We start from the raw sequence: 22,736 nt of genomic DNA on the forward strand, positions 1-22,736 counted from the left end.
TCACTTATCTCAGTGAGGATGCTCCGGACATCAAAACCTCCGAGCTGCCTGACACACAGTTAATCCTGTCTGTGATACAGACCCACAAGCTGAAGCGTCACCCGCAACAAACTCACAACACAGACAACAAAGTGGAAGAAGGAAGCCAGTAATCCGAGGTGACACCCAACCAACCATAAAAATGTTCTCCTGCTGTATAGTCGTCATAAAAAGCGGACTTATGAACAAAGACCCAGCCTGTACCTGTAAACATGTTTATTTCTGCTGCTGCATCCATCTAGTGGACACTGGAGGAACTGCACTTTTTGTCATTTCTCTGCTGCAAAGCTTAAACAGACTTCGTCACAGTGTTAAACTAACTTCTGCACCATTTTCTTGGTTGCCACGGTGACGAATTCTGAGATGCAGTTACTCACACAGCCACAAGTGGGCGCCTAGCTACACAAAAAGTGTCTTTAATCAGCTTATTGATTGCTTTTGTTTACCTGATGATGAGTCATTTTGTGGCTGTTTCCTGACTCTTTGTGGTTGTGTTGTTTCTTTGACTCTCTGGTGTGTAATGGACACAGCAGTCCTGATCCGGTCCGAGGCGCTCCGCCTCCCCCTGCTGGTCACATGTTGACACATCAGCAGCAGTGAAGCCTTCTCACAGCTGACCTGCAGCGTTTCTTCTCAGCTTCCAGGCCGATCGGCTGCGTGTGCTCTGCATGCAAACATTATGTACGAGCTTCATGTGACATCATGACACTGTGAGCTTGTTGTTCCCACACAGATGTGCTGCACAGAGCTGCCTTGTCCACATGTGAAGCCTTCATGTGTCCCAGTGTGTGCCAGCGTGCAGCCTGCTGTCAGCGGGCGGACGGCAAGAGGACCAGATCAGTTACAGCTGCTGAGAGGAGCCAAAATCCATCAATTCCTCACGATAACACATCAAAATTAAAGTTAGTTAAAATGAGAGTTTTATTTAAATAGAATATTACCACATCTCTCATGTATTTGTGCTCATTCATAAACATATAAATCATTAACCTTCAACATTTTACTGATCAAACTTTAAAAAGTAATGTAATGGAATGTATTAGTTTTTATTTCCCTTTAAAACATGATGTTGCTAAAATCATATTTTTATATGTTATGTTTTATTAAATTCTGGTTGTTGCCAGAAAACATTATAATTCTGCTATATGGTTTTTATTGAGGTCAGTTCGTTGTGAATTATATAATAAAACTGCTCTAAAGTTAACATATATCATTTTCTGCTGTCGCCTGCATTAAAAAGACATTTTACTGACAGACTAAATAATTCAGGAAGTGTCCTGTCTGACATCTACAGCTGACTCTGCAGCAGCTTCAGCACAAAACCTCCTCCACCTGTCGCCAGGAAGTGTGTGTGTGTGTGTGTGTGTGTGAGTCCTCAGCATCATGGCGTCAGTCTGAGGAGTGTCAGGCCTCCATGTGAGGAATGTTTCCAGCTGTCAGCCATTCCTCTGCTGGACTCCTCCCAGAATGCACCGGGGCCTCCGGCAGGCCCCGCAGAGCTGCTAAAAGAGATGCAAGTATGTCAGTGGGAGGCCGCGGGTCCTCTGCTGGCCAGCGCTCAATGCAGTATGTGGCCGTAAGATGAAGTCACAAACATTGCTGCTGTAGTCTACTCCCACAGGCCGGGCAGCACAGACGGGGCATTATGTGGACGAGTACCAGCTGGTACCACGGGCTCCTCATCCTCCTCTCGGACTTCATTTGTGGCTGCCTCTGAAGTCGGGACATGGAACTGAAACCAAAGAGCAAACCTGCGCTCGATGTTTTTGGATGTGTCGTCTGCTTCTTCTTTACGGTTTGTTCAGCTCAAAGACGTGAGTAAACCTCCAGTTTCTCTGTGTGTGTGGGAGAGAGAGAGAGAGAGAGAGAGAGTGTGTGTGCTGGCTCCTTGTAAAGCGAAAAGGACTTTCCCTTTATCAGATGAACTCTTTGGAGAAACCTTTTCAGGCCTGGAAAGGTCAGCCTGAAGGTTTTCACCCTTCGGCCTTTGGGCACCTTGTCTGAAGATCCATGCTGATCAGCTGACGTCATGTTTTATCAGATTTCTGAGCCCCAGAAAGTCCCACCATCATGGTTCGGATGTTTCTGGACTCCAGACAATGTCCTCCACAAAATGATGAAGAGAAATCTCCACTGCCAGCTTCTTATGGACGACAGACACGTCACCATTTGATGATAGATGATATTTTCCCCCTCATATAATATGAAACGTGTATGAATCATATGTGAGATGCAGGTATGAACAGCAGCAGAATGACCAAGATCAGACGCTGGAATCATCCTGAAAACCTCCATAAAAAGCTGGAAGTTAAAGAGTAATATCAAAAGTACTGACCCAGCCCTGACCTGTGGCCCTCAGGGGCCCTGGAAGTCCCTGCTGACGCTCCATTACCTGTTTATGGGATCAGAGTTTAACAGCTTTGTGGAGACGCCACCACATCAAAACAAACAGACTGAACAGCTGCAGGCCTCAGACATTCAAACCAGTGTCCACTAGAGGGCGTCCAGCCCCAAACCCAAAGACTGAATGAGCTCTTTGCCGTTTTAATAATATAAATACAAGCAGCAACTCCCAGAGAACATCTTCACATGTTTAATCAGACAGTTTTATTTTATATTTGGACCTCTAATGGATTCCAGAGCAGTAACATCTTGTATATAATCATTTAAAATAAACATCTCTTATTGTGGCACATGTGAAGCTTTGAGCATTGATGAGTTTAATTTAAGAATAAATACACATAAAGAAACATGGAAACATTGGATTTGTTGAGGTGTGCTGATGTTGAGGAGAAGACAAACTAAAACAGACTAAACAAAACACAAGGCGAGCCAAAAACACAAAAATACAAGAAACAAACAAACAAACAAAAGCAGGCCGACAGATAAAACACAGACACGAGGAAGCGATGAGGGCGGAGCAGCCAATCACAGAGGGAGGAAAAGAACAGGAAGACACACACACTTCCAAAATAAAACAGGAAGTACAAAAGAAGAAATGTTATCACTTAAACAGGAAGAAGAAGCTTCAAAATAAAACTCATCTGATGGATCATGACATTAATCTTATTAATCTCCTCCTCCTCTTCCTCTTCCTCCTCCTCCTCCTCCTCCCCTCCTCCTCTTCCTCCTTCTCCTCTTCTTCCTCCTCCTCCTCCTCCTCTTCCTCTTCCTCCTCCTCCTCCTCCTCCCCCTCCTCCTCTTCCTCCTTCTCCTCTTCTTCCTCCTCCTCCTCCTCCTCCTCCTCTTCCTCTTCCTCTTCCTCCTTCCTTCCTTCTCCTTCTCCTCCTCCTCCTCTTCCTCCTTCTCCTCCCCCTCCTCCTCCCTCCTCCTCCTCCTCCTTCTCCTCCTCCTCTTCCTCCTCCTCCTCTTCCTCCTCCTCCTTCTCCTCCTTCCTCCTCCTCCTCCTCCTCCCTCCTCCTCCTCTCCTCCTCTTCCTCCTCCTCCTCTCTCTCCTCCTCCTCTTCCTCTTCCTCCTTCTCCTCATCTTCCTCCTGCTCTTCTTCCTCCTTCTCCTCCTCCTCTTCCTCCTCCTCCTCTTCCTCCTCCTCCTCTTCCTCTTCCTCCTCCTCCTCCTCCTCCTCTTCCTCTTCCTCTTCCTCTTCCTCCTCCTCCCTCAGTCTGCACGGTGCCTCCTGGTCCGGTGACGGTCTCAGAAAACAACACGGCTGATGTCCAGGTGGTGAAGATCCTCTCCAGCAGCGATGTGACTCTGACGGTGACAGTGAATCCTGAAGACCTGTTCTACCTGAGAGGAGAGCTGCTGATGGTGAAGAAAGGTCTGGACTACGAGGTAATCCCATCACCGGTGTCCTTCGCTTGGCGCTCCAGTCTGATGCATTTCCACAGCGTCTGTGGGTGGATGCGTGTGTGTAGCTGCTGATGTGTGTCTGTTGTGTGTTTTCAGTCGTTGTCCAGCTCAGCTCTGACAGTGTGGGTTCAGTGCAGCAGAGCTGGCTCCACATCAGTGAGTAAAACAGCATCAACAAACAAAAACTCCATTAAAACACACATGCGTCATGAAGTAACCTGCACTGTGTGTGTGTGTGTGTGTGTCTGTGCTGCGTCAGGTGAACGAGTCTGTGGAGGTTCTGGTGGAAAATGTGAACGATAACCCTCCGAACTTTGCACAGACCCACTACGTGCTGGACGTGAACGAGGTGAGCGCTGTGTGTGTGTGATATGTGCGGGTCAGTGTGTGTTTGTGTTCACATTGTGAGTCTTTGTGTTCTCACAGCTGACTCCAGTCAACCTCAGCGTCGGCCTGATAGAAGCCACAGACGTGGATTCAGAGCCGCTGTACTACCGCTTAGAGACTGCGGCGGTAAGACTGGACCCACAATTCCAGTCACGACAAGAACAAAAAGGGTTCCCAACATGAGGTTCAGGACCCTAAACAGTGCTGTGATGTATTAAAGGTGTATGATTTCTGTCCAGGACAAATATTTCCGTCTGGAGAACATAAACAGTCCCAAGATTCTGGTGAGAAGCATCCTGGACTACGACGTCGTGCAGAAGATCTCTCTGGTGCTACACGTGCAGGTACGACCATCCGTTATCCAGAGAGGCTGTACTTTGACCTTTGACCTCTGAGAGTCACCTCGCTTGTTCCAGGACACGTTCAACGGCTCCACCTCCGACGAGCCCTTCTTCACCTCCGTGGCCACCATCACCGTGCACGTGAAGGACGTGGACAACCGCCCGCCGTGGTTTCAGCCGTGTCTGAGGACCAACTTAGGAATCGCCAAACTGTGCGTGAGCAGCGGCTACAGAGGAAGAGTCAACCTCACTGAGAAGGAGGTGAGAGACAGACTGAGCATGTGCAGCTCACGCAGGAAGTCAGGCCTTCTGACGCTGATGTTTGTGACCCGCAGGAAGGTCCGCTGGTGCTGGAGCCCGGCCCGGTGTTCGCCCGGGACGGGGACAAGAACCGGAGCGAGCAGATCAGCTACAGAATCCTGCGAGGTTTGAACCCTTGTGTTCCTAATCTACTAAAACATATTTATTCATTTAAATGATCAGAAAACTTGGAGATGTTCTGACATTAACTTCGTGTTTTTCTTTTCTTCGCCAGGAAATGAAGGAAACATTTTCCAGATCGACGAGGAAACAGGAAACATCACGATGAGTAAAGCTGCGGACATCGTCGGCCCGATAACGCTCACCGTGCTGGTGTGTTTGTGTTTTGAATACAAACTTTATTGCCGTCCTGGTTCTGTGTAACTTCTCTTTTTCCTTTCTGGGCCTCAGGCGTCACAGGTGACCAACAGAGATCAGTTTGCGGTGACGCAGGTGACCATTGACGTGATGAAGAAGAGCAGGAACCCTCCTCGCTTTGAGAGAGAGCGATACGAAGGATTTATCTACAGCAACTCCGTCCCCGAGAGCATGATCCTCCGAGACCGGAGCACCAACCGACCCTTCAGGGTCCGAGCCCGGGACGAGGACTTCGCCAGTGTGAGCACTCAGAAACTGTTCAGCTGTGTTACATGTGTCTGCCCCCTAGTGGTCAAAAATCACTCGAAGCAGCTTTAAATACAGCGATGCTGAGACGAATAACGTGTGTGTGTGTGTGTGTCAGGGCGTGAATCCAGACGTGAAGTATGAGGTTCAGTACAGCAGCTACGTCAACGTGACCACTGATGGTTTCGTCATCCTGAAGAGAGTCGTGAAGACGGAGTCTTTCGCTCTTCAGGTAAACAACGACTTGAATCATCATCATCATCATCAACAACAACAACAACGACATCATCTCTGTTTACACATGCTGCTGTTGTTGTAAAACTCTTCCTGTCTGCAGCTCCGAGCGGTCGACGCCACCACCGGCGAGTTTGGAACGGCGGCTCTCTCTGTTCAGGTCATACCTGGTAAGACACATCACTGCTGAAGTGACATGAGGTGTCACCATGGAAACCGTTTAAAAATCATTAAATAACAATATTGAGAAATAAATGTGGATGTTTTGACTTTAAAGGCGGAAACATACAGTCTAAGTTGCACTTTGTGTCCCCCGTTCATGGCAGCTGTGGCCATCCCGTCTCCGTCCAACATCGGCTATCGTCCTGGCGACATGGCGCTCCTCGGCCTGGTCATGGCGGCTCTGCTGGTCCTTTGCCTGATTGTGATTGGCTTCCTGATTTCCCGCTTGTGGAAGGAAAATGCCAGCATGGACAAAATATGTGAGGTCAGTTACATCCTGCGAAACATGGCCGCCGGTCAGGCTGGTGTAGCGCCCCCTGCTGGGTTGTATTGTATTAACCTCTCCCCTCGCTGTAGTGCCTGGGCCCCTGTCTGCGGTCGGAGCAGCATCGGAGCGGCCACAGGGACTCTCTGCAGTACACCAATGACGGCTTCCAGAACGAGGCCGACCCGAGCCGCGGGGGCGCCAGGCGCTGGAACAACGTCGTGCCCAGGCGCAGCACCTTCCCCCAGGGCCGGGTCATCCCTCTGGAGAGGCGGAGCCGCCACTGCTCCTCCTGCGGCGTCTACACCAACCACGTCCCCAAGGGGAGCCCCTCAGTGAGACCCTCCAGGAGAGGCAGGGGGGACGGCGACGAGTACAGCATGAGGTCGATCCTCGCCAAGCAGCGGAGGAAGGAGGGCCAGAAGACGGTGTGGTTCAAAGAGAGCGAGGACTCCTCGGACATCGAGGTGGAGATTATCCCCGACACAGTGGGCCGGGTGGAGGAGGAGACCGAGGAGGAGCTGGAGGGGGAGGTGGAGATGGAGGGCGTGGTCAGAGACCCAAAGGCCCCACGGAGGGAGGACGGGGAGGAGAGCCAGAGCACGGAGCCGGGCAAGGAGCAGGACCCTGAGAATACCGGCTCGGACAAAGAGAAGGAAAACCAGGAGCAGGAGCGCTGACGGCAGAGGTCAGAGGTCAGAGGTCAGACTGGAGGTCGGAGAGCAGAAACGCTGTTTGTTGTCTTTTTGGATTCTACAGCAGAGGAGGACAAACCTCACAAACAAACACCAGGATCCAGAAAGGGTTAAACTGTGAGTATCTCAGCAGGAACGACTCATCGTTTCTGCGACGTCTCAAAGTCAAAGTCTGACAGCGTGAAATAAAAAACACCAGCAGTCCAACAAAAGGAACAAAAACACAGGGGTGAGGATGCACCCTGAGACTGCTGGGTCCCCCTTCCCATCATGCAACATTCACATGGTGCAGATTGATTACCCTAATTGATTATTGATTAGTTATTTATGATCAGAACTGAGTTATCAGTCAGTTCCACTTTCTAACAGGCACCCAGCACAGGACACAGATCCACCTTCATCACTCATTAATTCACTGTGTTTTCACGTTGTTGTTTTAAGAACAGGTCAAAATATTAATCAAACATTATCATCACTTCAAATCCATCATTTCTGCTGAGTATCAGTATCTGCACACCCACTACTGAGACGGTTTAACACCACACAAAAACTAGTAGCATTAACGTCTAATCAGCCTAGCATAGCGGAGCGACTGAAGCTGTTGGGGCGAAGGATCTTTTTTTATAATATTAAAATAAGTTTAAATATAAGACAATAAAAAAGAACATTTTTCTTTTGTTTTTTGGATTAAAACACGCATTGTTCTGGATTTAAATGCCTAATAGAGCCTGAAATGAAATCAGTTTCATCTTTTAATCCAGTTCCCACTGACTGCCTTTGGCACATTCCTTCTATCAATAAATTATTTTAACACTAATGAACCTGTGTCAGGAGGTGCCTCATTAGAAAGTGGGTCACTGCAGGCAAATGTTGCATTAATGTGAGGAAGTGTATCTGTCAGGTATTTATTTTATTTTATTTTCCAATGAGGGTCTTTTATCTGGATTTTGATCACAGATTACATGTTTATTTCGTCTGGATTTTGATCACAGATTACATGTTTATTTAGTCTGGATTTTGATCACAGATTACATGTTTATTTAGTCTGGATTTTGATCACAGATTACAGTAGTTATCACCCGCTGTCAGGTTTCTGTCTGAGCTTTACTAAACTGAAGCAGCAGCGCCTGCTGAGACAAACTTTTATCTACCGAGTACTAAACAGGATTTCCTGCCCCCCCTCCCTTTCCATGGACTGCATCTTATGTCAGTTAAACTTACTACTTTTATTTTGAAATGTCTCTGGTTAATGTATAGTTGACATTTTTGTACACTGAATGATTGTTGAGGGAATAATAAAGTTTGAGTTCAGACTTCATGAACATGTTGTGACGTGTTGTGTCTTCCTGCAGATACAGTGGACACAACCGACCGTCCATCAGACAGGTGCGCTCCAAACACTACCTGGCAGCTGATTGGTTGAACCATCTGTCAGTCAATGTCCATCACGAGCTACACACGCTTATATCTTCTGTCTCTGAAAGGCACACACGTACAAACCAGAAAAGAAATGCGTTTATGAACCAACACGCCCATCACTTCCTGTACTCAGGCGCTCTGTGCCTATTGGTCCAAACACCCCGTGACCGGACACAAGCAGACAGCTTGAGGCCTTGAAGGTGGGTTTGTTTCTGAGAGAATCTGGCTGGCTCACAGGGTAACCTCACTGGGTCTACATGTCACTCATGAGCTCCAACCATGGATGTACACCACAACAAAGATGGAGCATCTGAGGCTCACAGCTGCCTGCGTGTTGCTGCTGGAATGTGCCAGCTTGGGATGAATAAAGTAGTTTATTCTATTCTCCAGGAGGACAGGTTGAAGGAGAGATATGGAGCCTAAATAACAATAATCATGATTTAACAGTGTCACAGCTGCAGCAATATGTGTTCAGGTAGAAATTGATTAAAACATGTTTATTGGAAGTTAATGCTCTCAGTCTCATAGTGACAGCTGGTGGTGTAAACAACACAAAAAAGCACTGTGGACTCTGGATTAGCTGTGAAAGGCGGCGGTCAGCGAACCTGCCGCACCTCTTATGGCCGATTTACACCCTGAACATGAGCGCTTTGGTTTAATAGTGGAGTATGCTGGATTATTTCTTGCACCACGACTATTGCGAGATAGTTATTGCCCAAACAGAAATGAGAAGTCGAGTGTTGATGGACAGATTGTGTCACTTCTCACCCGTCTGCTTCCTCAGCCGTGAGGTTTCTCTAACGGACGTTTCTTCTGTTTGCTCAAAATCAAAGCTACAAAACAGATTATTTTTAAAAAGTGTTTATTGAGGCCAATCACATAAAAACCATCGGTCAGTAGCAGAGGACCAACTTCTTCCTAAAACACCGATTAAATGTTTAAAACAAATCCCTGATTTAAAAAAAATAAAACAAAACAAGATCACTTGGCTGATCCCTGATCGGTTACGCTCCTCACACTATCCAACGTCTCACACTCGTACAAATCAGTGCATTCAGGCTACACACAGAGTCTATTGCTACCGTTTGATTGCAAAGCAACAGAAAACGTGCAGCTCGGTTTTTTTTTTAGTGTCACACTTGAGCATGCTGCTCTTGTGCTGGATGTGCTTATTATTACTTGGATTTAGCGAAGCCCACCCTGTTGCTTTCGCGATCAAACACGGTGTAGTACTGGCCGATAAAGACGTCTCCCAAGATCCACAGAGGCCCGGCGGGGGCGGGGATGTCCAGACCCATGAAGCCGCTCAGACAGATGGTCTTTCCGGCCTGAGACTCCTGCAGGATTGAAGAAGGAAAGAGACGGTGGTTTGTGTTTCAAATCAATCAGACTTCGGAGCGTTAGAGGAAAACAAACTCTGTAATCCTCCTCACAACAAACCAGCCTCCTCCAGGCCTCGCCGAGTGAAACAAAGCTGCTGCTGTGTGGCTTCTATGATGCAACACACAGTCACAGTGTTTTATAAGCTCAGCAGGCGGCTCTGCTGCCCCCTGCTGGACAAGCTGCACAGTCTCACCTTGAGGACGTACTGTTCTCCGGTCAGAGTGTAGCTCTGTCCGCCTACGTTGAAGGTAATGGCAGGCAGGGATGGGATTTTATCACAGTTCACCATGTACTGAAACACACAAACACACACACACAGTCAGATTATCTGAACTGATTAAATCGATTGACTCACTCCTCTTTGCTTGTAGCCATGATTGTGTTGTTTGCACAGAGGAGCAGTGACCAATGAGAACTCACTGACTGATCAGAGTGAAGAATGCTCATGCTGAGTGTTCAGGGGGTTACCAATTAACTATTTTATCAGAGAAAAACATCACATCACAAAAAAAAAGAAAGAATAAAAAGAAGTTTGCTTAGTTTTCAGTGGATTTTATAATTAACCGCTCCTCTGCATGATGTGGACTTATGGTTCCTGCAGTGAAGCTCACTCCTTGATGGGCGTGTTCTGATGAAGACCTGGCAGGTTTAGCTCACCTCTCCCTGGATGAGCGGCAGAGCTCCGATGGCCTTCTGCAGGGCCTTGACCTCAGCGGAGGGGCCGGTGATCAGAGACGTCCCGGTGTCCACGATGGCCTCGCAGCCGCCCTTACACAAACTCAGCTGACTGCCCACGGCCATCCTGTTACACACACACATACACGAAAAATAGTCCCTCCTTGGTGAAAAGAGCAGCTCATGAGAGCTCATAATTCACACTTATCCACTTTTTAACTTCACTCTGTAAATCAATCATATTCTTTATGTTTTTCCTTTTGTTGGGATTCAGATCCAGATGTGACTTTTGGAGAGTGATTCTGGAGCACTCACCCGTCCATGTGGATCTGCCAGTAGGCCTGGCGGGAGATGTTAACGTAGTGAAAGTCCCCAGTGTAATATTTGGGGTCAGTTCCTCCCAGCAGCAGCTCACCGCCGGGCTCTGTGTCAGGGTTCCTGATGAGAGAGACAACACAAACGTATATTAGTGTGTGTGTGTGTGTGTGTGCTTAATAAATTTAAGTTTTTATAGGATTTATAATGACAGCCCACTACAACACTACCACCAATGTTGCAGTCTTACAGCACACAGACCTCAGCCTAAATAGATGCAGAAGAAGCAGATATAATCTCATATTACCCATAATGCAAAGCTGTTTTCACAGAAAGATATGTTATCACTTTTTACCCACACTGTGAGAATTCCCCATCTGTCAGACTGACCTGTGATCTGCTGCTATTTAACACAAATATGACAGAAAACAGCAGCTCCGCTTTCAAAGGTTTTTGTCTTTTTGCAGCACTTTAACCCTCTGAACCCCTAAACCTCCGAACAGGTTTGAATTAGATTATCATTTAAACCACAAAAATGCCCAAATACTACAAGTCAACAGACTGGTCTGAGAAAACAGGAAGAACTGTCAGATCTTAGGGGAAACCAGCAGGCGGATGTTAGACCCCAGACAGGATGGTGTTCAAAGGGTTAATATGTGAAGCACAGTATCAGCTGAGGACCAGGACATGGCCCAGCACTGCGTCTCTGACCTGTTCAGGTAGAAGGAGAACAGATTCTTCTCCACTTTCTTCTGGCTCATGATGTTGTCGAACACCGGAGCCACTCCGTCCACAGAGATGCGCGGGTACGCCATGCCCAGGATGCCATCAAACTTTGCTGCAATGAACGCGACCCCGGGCTGTTTGATGGCCTCCCCAAAAAGCTGATTCTCCACAGAGAGATCTCCAATCTGAGAAAGCAGGGGGCGCCATTTAAGACCAGCACGTACACTTTAATGTAATTTTGGGCCAACTGAGACAAACTTACGGAGCACGTGTCCTGGCTGAGGTAGCCCGACAGACTGCCGCTCCCATACTGGATGGCGAAGGCGGTGCCGTTCTTCACGTATGTGCTAGATTTAGCAGAATTATATTTGTGGTGGAGCACTGCGGGGAAGCACAGTCAGTCATGTATCGAGAGAACCACAGCACCGAAGAAACGTTGTGTCACTGAGAGGACTTACAGCACGCGATGTCGAACAAGGAGCAGTGAACAGAGGGCACCCACAGGTTAGAGGAGCCGGTGTCAAAGACCACGGTGAAGGTCTGAGGAGGGGTGCCCAGGCTGATCTCCCCGTAATACTGAGCCTGTACAGAGAGAAATAAACAACTTGGCTGAGAGGGCACGCACTTCTGAGAAGACAGATTACAATAATCTCAAGAGAAAACAGGTCTAATTATTTACCCACAAGGTCTCATTGTACGCAGCTCATTAAGCAGCCTGTTTTGTTCTCTCTGTGCTGATGAGGCCTTACAGCCGACTGTCAGTAAATGCTATTGGGACGCAGGTCAGAGTTACTGAGTCATGTCAGTAAAGTCAGCTGCTTCAGTTTAACAGTAACCACACAGAGGAAACGATTACTCAACAAACTCAGGACAGGAAGCAAACATCAGTTTAACGTGACCGACATTGTGTCAAGTCATCAGGCCTACCAACACTTCCTTTTTCTGTCGGATGTAACAAATATCTGATTTATTCTGTGATCGACTGTTAATAATCTGATTTAAATACAGCCCCACACAGATGTGTGCGCTCTTCTAAACACAAACAGGTGTGGTCACAGCCTAAAACTCGGAGCAAACCAACTTTCTGCCTGCGGATCAGGAGGCTTACAGGTGAGTCAGCCGCCGCGCTGTAGCGGTGCCTCATCCCTCTGTAAACAGACCGCATGCTTGCAGGAGGATTTACTGGTCTTGATGGGCGGGCCTAACTTTCCCATTCAGCTGGGAGGATTTACAGAAGAAAGGCGGCCACAACACAACAGCACCTTTGTTGTGGCTCTCTCCCCCGGCTTGGCTTTTAGCTCCTAAACGGTGCATTAGGGGGAAAGTGAGGACTCGAGGGTTCCCAGGTCAGTGGTGTGGAGCGTGATGCTTACGTCAAGGTAGTTCTTCAGGGTTTCTGGAGTGGGTCCATTACTGGAGGGGAAGCCAAAGTTGTACTTAAGGGACTGCTTGTCGGCCAGAAGCTCCTCAGCTCTTCTCCCCGAGTCGGTCAACTCACGTCTGATCGAACGGAATTTCTTTAAGGGAATGCTGAAAGGGAAGAAACAGAACATGAGTCAGACATGTTACAGCCCGTTAACACACCTTCCACGACCTGCAGGCCTCCAGACACACTGAAGACATTCTCTGTAAATTTAACCCCGTTTAACCCTGTTTAACAAGGTTTTATGAAATACTACAATAATAAAAACTACTGAATAAATACAGCTGCCGGCTGCAGACAGATCTGACCCACTGCACACTTCTTATCTGCACATTTTATTGCAGGGTTGTGAAATGAGCTCACAGAAATCATGACCCAATTCAGTTTCCAAACAAATCATATTATAGAGGAGTCGAGAGGCGTTACAGAAAAACAACAGTGGAAAAACATGAGGAACACACAAGAGGAAACTGTATTTATAGCACAGGCGACATCAGTTGATCTGTGGGAGCTGCAGAGGAGCAACAGGTGCAGGTGTGAGCAGGTCTCAACACCTATTATTCAGGATTTTATCAACCAGCACCAGATCAATGAAGCAGCTGATCTATCAGACTGATCGATTATAGTTTGTGTACTCATGACAAAGGCAGAACATGAACACAACACCTCCCACCATCTTTATTTCCTCGTGTATGTAGGTCTGAAATGAACACATTAGTGTCACAAATAAAAACACCGACTGTGTTTGTTAACTCACATTCTGACGTGTTTCTGCAGGAAAAGATCGGGTGTATTGATTACGGCTGCGCTATAATCAATAACATGAATTGCACCTGCGTGTTTCAGTCACGCCTCTGTATTATCTGCTGCGGCTAACAAGTTTAGCAGCATGTCACAAGATCACCTGAGACAAAGATGAGGTCACATGAGCAAAGCAGACGACACCGAGCAGCTAGCAAGCTAGCATTAGCTTAGCTATTAGTTAGCCAACACTCACACACACAACAGGTTCAGCTGGCGCCGCCTGACCGTTAACTGTTTACTAACAGAGTTAGTCAGAGCAAGTTGAAAGCTAGCACAGCTAGCAGTCAGGTTTTCTGTGGCGTTATTAATCATCAGAAATATATAAATGAAGATAAAATGTGTTCTCACCGGACCAGCGCGTCGTTGGTCAGCGCTAACGCCGCGAACACGAACAGGAACAAGCTCCTCATCGTCGTCGGAGCCGGAGAGGACGCAGCAGACACGGAGCGGGCAGCGATGACTGAGCAGCTCTGTGTCGACAAACATCCACTTTATCAGCTGACAGTCACCGTCACGTGCCCCCCCCCCCCCCTCCCCCCTCCCGGGGCGTGACGTCACTTCCGTGTTTTTAAACAACCCGAGAGCGGAAGTAGGAAGTACACGTTTTTATTTTTTTTTATTTTGCTTTGGTTGCTAATTAACTAATAAAATAACATAACAATCCGTAATAATCACAATATTAATCCTCAGAAGAATCGATTTTTGTAAATTTAGTACGTCACAAAACATTTTTTTTTTTTTTAAATTATGACAAGTGTTAACCGTCATTATGAAGAATCAGGAAGCTTTAGGGTCATTACGCAATGACATTAACTTGACTTAAGGCACACAGTAAGACACATAGTATAAAAAGGCACATTAAAAATGCTCTAAATAATATAAAAATAGAATAAATCAAAAGTAAAGTGACCGGCATGAATATATATATTATTATTATTATATTAAGTGCAGTGCGGTGTGAGTGTCTGTAACTTTTTAAAATATAAAATAATAAAACATATATACAATTTTAATGACATATTTGTAACTTGTGCTTTCATATTAGTCCATGGTGGATATACTTTTTATAAGTTTTATATTAGTGAAAGTATAGTTTAGGGTTAAATTTATTTTTTTATTTTTATTTCTGTTTTTGTCAGAACATTTCAGATATAGGAAAAATATTTTTTGCACTAAATTTAAATTAAATTACAATAAATATATTGTGATCTTTATAATTTAATTTGATTAGTGCTTGCTCATGCCAAATGCTGCTACAGGGCTTTCATAGAAGTTTATATAAAACTGTCCATGAACTCTTCGGCTGAGATGATTGAAAGCAGTTCTGATACATTCAGCTGTAATGCAGAGGACTGAACAGACTGTGGCTCCCTCATCTCACAGACCAGAGACCATCCAGGCTTTCACTCAGCAGAGCTATTTAAAGACTCCAGACAGGCTTTTTCTTCCAATCAAACATATATACTGACAGTGACCTTCCCACAGGTAATTCAACAATAAGATAGAAGTGAATTATTTCATTTGCTGCTTCGAGGCCTGATTGTTGAAGCTGCTGCAAGCAGAGAGTGAAGATGTTTCTGAGGTGTTTAGTAGATATATTAAATGTTATGAGTCATCTTTACAAAGTTTCACTGTGTCATAGTGAGTGACAATTGTCAGCGTTTTAATGTGAACTTTCACAGCAGAAAGGATGAATCACATGAGGCCAAACTGCAGCACGAGGGTCAGACGCTCAGAGGAAAATCATGAGAACGTTTAACAAACACAAACTGCAACAATAAAGAGGAAGAGGAGCTGCTCACTCAGGAATCTTTTCACATGAGAACTTTCCCATCGTCCTGCAGTCAGCCGGTCAGTCTGATGATGCCTCATGTGGTTTTTTCAGTCACCAGTAAAAACAGCCTCATCGGGATCGATATCAAACCCCAACACAAGGCGGCTGTGATGTTTGATTTATCGATATAAGTTCTATCTGTGAGTATTTAAGTGTGACTGTAATCTGTTAAAATCCTGAAATCCCCTCCTGCTTCATGAGACGATCCATCGCGTGTAGGTGGGGGGCGGGCGGTTTCACGTCTGAACACACTGACACCTCTTGACTGAAAGCTCTTGTAGCTTAACTGGAGCAAATCCCTGCAGTCCAGCTCTGCTGAATCCAGCAGCTCCTACACACACAGCCGGCTTATTAACGGCAGCCAGCAATTACACCACACCACAAAACAAACACAGTCACACACTGACATGAATGTAACTCCTGTGAGACGTGACTCTTTACAACAGGTATGCAGCAGAAGGGAACAGGTAAATAGATGCTTTGAGGGGGAGCGTGTGTAACGTGTGTGTTCTAACCTTCTCTTTGTTACTTTCAGAATAACAAATGTCTGAAAAGCCTCCAGAAATTTCAATCATGACTAATGCACCCACTCTGTACAAGAACACTGGCATTAAAACACTAGTCCACTGATTGCAGATCCTTAAATCCATAAAAATCCACAATAGCTGCTCCTTTGTTGCTGATTCACACACACACACACACACACACACAGAGTAAATTACAGGCTGTGTTTACGGCTTCATTGTATAATGCACAAAAAAGCCAATCAGCATTACAGTAATCCCGGCATGCGGCTGTGATCGTCCTGGGAGCAGCTGCTGAGGCATCTCCTGCAAAACGAGGGGGGAACGAGAACAGATGATCCCAGGTGTGCTGCCATTGATTGCCCCCTCCAGCATAAACACGACGGCAGAAGACCAGCCATACCTGGTATTGATCTTTTTTTATAAAAATAATAAACGCAGATATTATTTTCCTGTGTTAAGGTGGATATAAAGACAACAAACAGTAAATGTTATCTGTGGTCACATTTGTAGATCCAACCACTCTCTCTGGTGGGACTAAGGGCAGACTAAGATGCTACACGGACTCACTACACCATCTAGTGATTGATAGTGGTACTACAGTCCAGTTGTTTGGTATGCTAATGTACATAGATATCTGGATATCAGTTAAATTATGAACTCTTGTGGGCATTTTTCTGACTCTTTAAACCCCTGAACACACCAACAATCAAACCGTTTAATCAGCCCAACATCTCACTCTGTTGCACTGATGATAATTATGCTGTAATTTGCATTTACTCTGTGTCTTGCCGTGTTTTTCACCGACCTGCTCAGGAAATCAAACCGTCTGAAACACCCCAAACACACACACACACACACACACACACATTCCTGTTCGCCATTAGGAAACGAGACATACATACAAACTACAGCCTTATACACACACAGTTCAATCAAAGGGGAGCAGACAGGGGGAATAGTTATCCTGCCAACCAGCCTCCAATTAAAAATCCATTACATAAGGTCAGAAATCTTCATCTCAGCACTCGTCTTCTTCCTCCGAGCTCCTCGTGGACTTGTGTCCTGGTGCAGAGCTGCAGTCTTGGTCTTGCTGTGTGCTGAAATCCACTTTCACTTCACAGTGAGGACAGCCACTTTGGATTCTGACCCACACTTACGAGAAACAGTTGGCCCTGCATATTAGGCCACGACTGTTCATTTCAAATTCATTGGATGGTGGAGGGCTGGGACGTGTCATTTTTCTTTCATCTCTCCATCTGCTTGTCCCTCGGCTCTATAAATACTTAAATACTGACTCATGGTATGTATGCTTGTTTGGATTCACTCCCTCCCACTTTGTCTGCTACAAAGTAAACCAAATATCAGCAGAGAGCCTCATCTGTCAAAGCAGCAGCTGAAACGATCTGATCTTTAACTCTTCCTGATGAAAAGACCCAATCAGATGTTAGAGCTTTCTTCTTCTGCTCGTCTGAGTGTCGCCTGACTCTGACTCAAACACGAGGTGACACAGTGCTGGTAATTTCCCTTCATCAGATATTCCAAGACTTCAAATCTCTGAGTCTTTTAAGGGATTGTGCTCAGATCCACATCACTGCTGTTACTGTAACCAAACTGCCTGCTGGGATGATGATGATGATGGTGATGGTGGTGATGATTGGCTTCTTTTTAATACCCTGTTCACACTGGAGAAAGTCAATCCAGCTAGAGTAGGATTGAATCCGGATAGCCTTTAAGCTGGATACGTTCAGACGTATTTTCAAATCTGGCTATCACACACGTGTCCACGCTCAATCCAGATTAACCCGACTTCTTTGTTTTCCCTACAAACCGCTAGGTGGCGCCTCATAGTATATAGAGTCCGTTCAGACCGCGGTAGGACCGTGTGCACATGCGTCGGGTGTTTTTTTGTCCCCCCATAAACTGGGGGCAAAGCTGTCGTAGTTCGATGGTTGTTTACATGCGACTTTTTTACACGACCCGGACACTGTTCCCGAAGTATCACGTCGCTAGCGGGATTCGCGTTCAGACCTGAGCCAGATGTAAACAAATCCGGCTAGATCCACCTCCGAGAGCATTCAGCATTCATCCTTTGACATTCAGGGCAGGATCTTAGGGCAGAAATTCTTTCTTATCAAGTCCCATTTTTTTAGATTAAGGAATGTTTCTTGGCATAAAAGAACGATAAAGTTTTGAAACTTTGAAGGCTGTGACACAGAGACTTCTGACATCAAAGCAGAACATAAAATAAATCACAAAAAGTGAGATAAGTCGCCCTTTAATCAGTAACACTACCATCAATTGTCTGAATCCAGTGGAATATTTCTCATTTGCTCGGCTGGATTTCACCAAATCTTCATTAAAAATCCAATCATCACAGTCAGGATTATCGTACATGACAGACAGGCAGGAGGGCAGACTCCGGTCCTTCCCCCAGATTTCATCATGGCGATAAATCAACCCAGTCAGTGTGTCTTCTTTCTTTTAAGTCTGGGCCCGCAGCTGATGGCGTCGCGGACAAGCCTTTGTTCTCTTCCCTGAGATAAAAACTCTTTATTGAATACGACGGCACGGAACCAACAGCGCCACGCAAGCTTCACAAATTAAGTGGCGTTTTCCTTTAACTGTGAAGATATGATGGCTAAGTGTGAAAAATGAGAGCTAATTGGTCTCCATGCCAACACCCCTGACATAATTGACTTCATAAAGTTTGCGGATTGAGACACATACGCAGCAGGTCACACACATCAGGCTGTTTTTAGATGGCTTCCAGTGCTGGGAAAATAAACCTCGTTCCAAGTATTTCACTAATTTTCCACCTGCTTCCTGTCTGAAGTGTCAGGTCTCCATGAGGAGGAGGAGGAGGATGAGGAGTGGAATAAAGTGCGAGAACTCTTTGAGCTCGACTATAAGAGGGGGCGAGCGAGGCAGGCAGGCAGGCGGTGAGAGAGATAAATTCATCAAAATGCAAAGACACTGAAGTGTTTGGCAGGCAGACAGTGAGATGGCAACATACAGCACATATACATGCAGGAGCACACAGCTGCACGCAAAAGGTAGACACACACACCACATCCTGTTTCCATGGTGACCAAGTTTTTCCAGTTGGAACCAGTCCGTTCCTCTGACATGGACTGTGTGTGTGTGTAATAATTTTAAAGAGAAGACTAATTGCTCAGATCCTCATCCAGTTGTAATCAAATGTTCTGATTGTGGTCGATGTGTTTGTACAAAATAGCATTGATTAGTAAAAGCAGACTGCTCTGAAAGTTTAAATATCTGTGGCGCTAAAAGAAGTGTGTGTGTGTGTGTGTGGATTCCTGCTAAAGTATTAGGAAACTAAAGTGACCAATTGAACACTATATGGCCAAAAGTGTGTGGACACCATTGACAGTAAAAACTATGGACAGAGCTTCCGTGACGTCACCCGTTTGTTTCTGAAGAGCCGTTCTGAGGTTCGGTGGGAGGTTCGTTGATGACCGCCGCCATGTTGGCAGCGTCACGTCCGCCAAAACTCCAAATATGTTTATTTTATTTTTTTATTTTAGATACTTTATTAATCCCAGAGGGAAATTTGTTACGGCTGCTGCCAAGCAGTGTCATAATGACTAGCAAGCGCCACAGGCTAGGGTGAAGTGTCTTGCCCAAGAACACACAACAGTGACTAGGGAGGAGTTGGGATCGAACCACCAACCTTCTGGTTATTGGACAACCCTGCTATACCACTGCGGCAGTGCTGCCCCCCAAAGTTTAGGGGGGCGGGCGATCGTGGATACAGGAAACTCACGTTGTGATACGTCAACTGTCTGTCAATCAAGCGGCAACGCCCATAATTATGCGTAATTTTAAGTCAGAATACCGTTGAAACGAGTGAGTTGTAAAAAAATTCACCCCCCCTACAATTGACACTAGAAGAGAACCTATCATCTGAGACCAGAGTGGTTTTTTGTACCAGGCTGTAAACATGTTTTTTTCTGCTGTGAAGTCGGCCATTTTAACATGGGAGTATGGGAAATGACTCGCTTTTGGAGCCAGCCCCCAGTGGTTGCGGCGTGAATTACAAGTTTTGACAATTCCGCATGGGCTTCAACTTTGAGCCCAGAAGGTTGCCGCTTGGTGGACAGACAGCCACCGTGTGTGTCTGCCGGCCTCCATGTTTCTGGTTCCTGTCCAGCATAGGAAGGGTGACAAAGTCAGGACGGGAGAGCAGATCAGGAAGATCATTTAGAGCTGCAACAATGTCAATGAATGGGAGCTTGGGACTATAAACGATTGACTTTTGGTCAAATAGTACTTTTGGTTAAAAACAAGTTTTTTTTTCTGCACCCTGAGTAAAACATGGATTTAACTGTTGAATGACTGGAGTGTGTGCCTCTCGTGGGCAGCTCACCTCGGCTCTCAGCTGCGTAATGTGTCTCACTAATGAGGCTGAGATTTCTCCGACGGCACCCATTACCTCCCAGAAAAACAGCCTTAAATTGGAAATTCCATTATATCTTGGCCAGCTGGCGTGATGCACGGTGAAATATGAAGCCGTTGCATCATGATGCCGGTCTCATAAAAAATATATTAAAATAAATTAAGGCTGCGAATATTTGGACGGCGCTTCATTGTGTCGGTCTCATCTCGTTTGTTTGTTTGTTTGTTTTTGTTGCAGACAGAAAACAGATTTGATGAATGAAATGCAATTTAATCCCCTTTGTGTTTAAGGCTCCTGGATTGTTTCCCAGCATGCACTGCACAAGAGGATTCAAGTGGGGAAGACTTATAATTTAAAATGCACTTGGAACCAAATCAAATATCTGAGAAGCTTCTAGAACAGATCGGGTGGATGTGATGTCACAAAGAAAACTTCTCAGAGCTGCAACTGACCTCTCTGTCATTTTTGTGGCTACAACAACATGCAGTTCGTCACATGACCTCAGTCCTTTCCTTCCTCGCAGGATGCTGGTAAGGACAGGGAGGTTTGAGTCTGAGCTGGAGGCCCCAGCTGTCACCATGTTGGCAGCGCCACAGTCCACCGTACGTCCTGGTTAATTCAAATACAGGCGAAGAACAAACTGAACGGCAAACATATGTATCTAAAGAGGTGCAGCATGACTGAGGCTGAAGTCAGACTCTCTTCATATTATAGGAGGAAGCTCACAGTCTGAGTCTCAGCGTATAGAAGAGCATGGGGATTGACTCACTTTCAAGCCAGCCCTCAACACTGTACACTGGACACTGTAAGAACTGCAGTTTCTTCCTTATTAACTTCATTTCCCTGTCTCACATGCAGTCCTGTAGTATGCAGCAGCAGACTGGTCAGATGTAATTAACCCTGTTGGTTTTTCCAGCTCATTATGATCTGATCTTACATCATCCATCCTTTTGGAATGAGACACGAAGCCCAAGCAGAAGTGTTAAAAACTGCAATTCACCTTGCAGCCTCTAGGGGCTCACTCTAAAAGAGAGTCAATCCACATAGACTATATGTGAAAATGTAACTTGACAGCAGAAATAAACACGTTTACAGCCTGGTTAAATAAACACATAATGATGGGTGTGACCACTCTGTGAGTGACAGGTGGCTGCTGACTCACAGAGCCCGCCTCCTCCAGCTCCACTTCACTCTTTGCCTGTATGTGGAGTTTAGGCAGACTGTGGCGCTGCCAGCGTGGTGACTCCTGAAATCTCCCAGGGTCTCAATACAGCGCCTCAGAGACCTGAGGGGGACAACATGGACACTTCGTCCACAGTTATACTATACTATATATTATATATGTTGTCTCTGGTGCTCACACCTTCATCATAAGTCAATCAGTGTTCCAGGACTCTGTGGGCTTCTTTGTTAAATGAGGTCATGATTGTGTGGTCATTATTCTGCTCACTGCTCCGTGTGTGCCGCGATAAAGACGTCTCAGTGCCGAGGTCAAGCAGCTGCTGATCTCTTTTCACTTAATGATGCTCTGTGAACATGAAGCCGTGAAGGGCTGTGAAAGGGCTTGATGTTATAGATCTGTTGTCTCCTCCATCACATGTAACATACGTTCAAACAACACTGAAGTCTGCTCATCAGCTGCCTTCGCCAGATTGAACCCTCCACCTGGAGGAAGGAAATTGTCCTCCCTTCCAAATTGTCCTCACTCGATGGAGTTTAATTATGTGCTGCAGCCTCTTCCTGACACCTGTTGAGACACCGGGCGTGATATGAGACGCCATTTATCTTTCTGATTACTCAGGTTTGGAAGAGGTGAGGTTGTGTTATATGACAGACAGTCTGGGCAATTACATGTTGGCCTCCTGCACACAGAGCGCTGCATTATGTGTTGTTTGTGGTCTCAGGTGTTGCTTTGACCATTTAAAGGCCCACACCAGATTGCTTCCTGTTGAAGATCTTTCAGGAGGGAATAACCAATAGGCAGGAACCTCTGAGCCCTCTGTGTTGTTTTAGGAACAACCATCACTGCATGAAAGACATCGGATATGTTGTGCACTCTCTGTTGCATTAGTGCCTGCTACCCGAACAGCAGCCAATCACTGCACACTGCAAACACTCGCAACACAAGGGAAATGTTTCCAGGGACGTTAAAGGGGGACGGACCAACTGGGACTTTTTGTTCAATGAGAAGTTATAAATATCTGCTACTTGTGGTGGTGCTGGACATTTGTTTTCATAGCCTGATTGCATATTTCGGTGGCATTTTAAAGTTTGCATTAATGAAGATGTTTTTAT

General features: G+C 46.0%; 2 protein-coding genes across 2 annotated transcripts; one reads left to right on the forward strand and one right to left on the reverse strand.

The window, feature by feature from the left end:
• The first annotated feature begins 1,728 nt into the window (after window positions 1-1,728).
• Window positions 1,729-8,206, forward strand: LOC114433053 (cadherin-related family member 5-like). Its single transcript, XM_028401319.1, has 14 exons — window positions 1,729-1,853; window positions 3,660-3,832; window positions 3,947-4,006; window positions 4,110-4,199; window positions 4,277-4,363; window positions 4,477-4,581; window positions 4,654-4,839; window positions 4,914-5,004; window positions 5,114-5,211; window positions 5,290-5,496; window positions 5,621-5,734; window positions 5,840-5,906; window positions 6,063-6,223; window positions 6,316-8,206. Exons 1-14 carry the CDS (start codon window positions 1,766-1,768, stop codon window positions 6,901-6,903), a joined length of 2,115 nt encoding a protein of 704 aa, XP_028257120.1. The 5' UTR covers window positions 1,729-1,765; the 3' UTR covers window positions 6,904-8,206.
• A 976-nt stretch (window positions 8,207-9,182) lies between these two features.
• Window positions 9,183-14,170, reverse strand: LOC114433054 (cathepsin D). Its single transcript, XM_028401320.1, has 9 exons — window positions 14,012-14,170; window positions 12,810-12,966; window positions 11,895-12,018; window positions 11,699-11,817; window positions 11,422-11,621; window positions 10,711-10,833; window positions 10,378-10,522; window positions 9,914-10,012; window positions 9,183-9,674 (listed from the first exon to the last, which is right to left on the reverse strand). Exons 1-9 carry the CDS (start codon window positions 14,071-14,073, stop codon window positions 9,513-9,515), a joined length of 1,191 nt encoding a protein of 396 aa, XP_028257121.1. The 5' UTR covers window positions 14,074-14,170; the 3' UTR covers window positions 9,183-9,512.
• Between the last annotated feature and the right edge of the window lie 8,566 nt (window positions 14,171-22,736).

Source organism: Parambassis ranga, chromosome 3 (genome assembly GCF_900634625.1).
Source record: "Parambassis ranga chromosome 3, fParRan2.1, whole genome shotgun sequence".
Classification (NCBI taxonomy): Eukaryota; Metazoa; Chordata; class Actinopteri; family Ambassidae; genus Parambassis; species Parambassis ranga.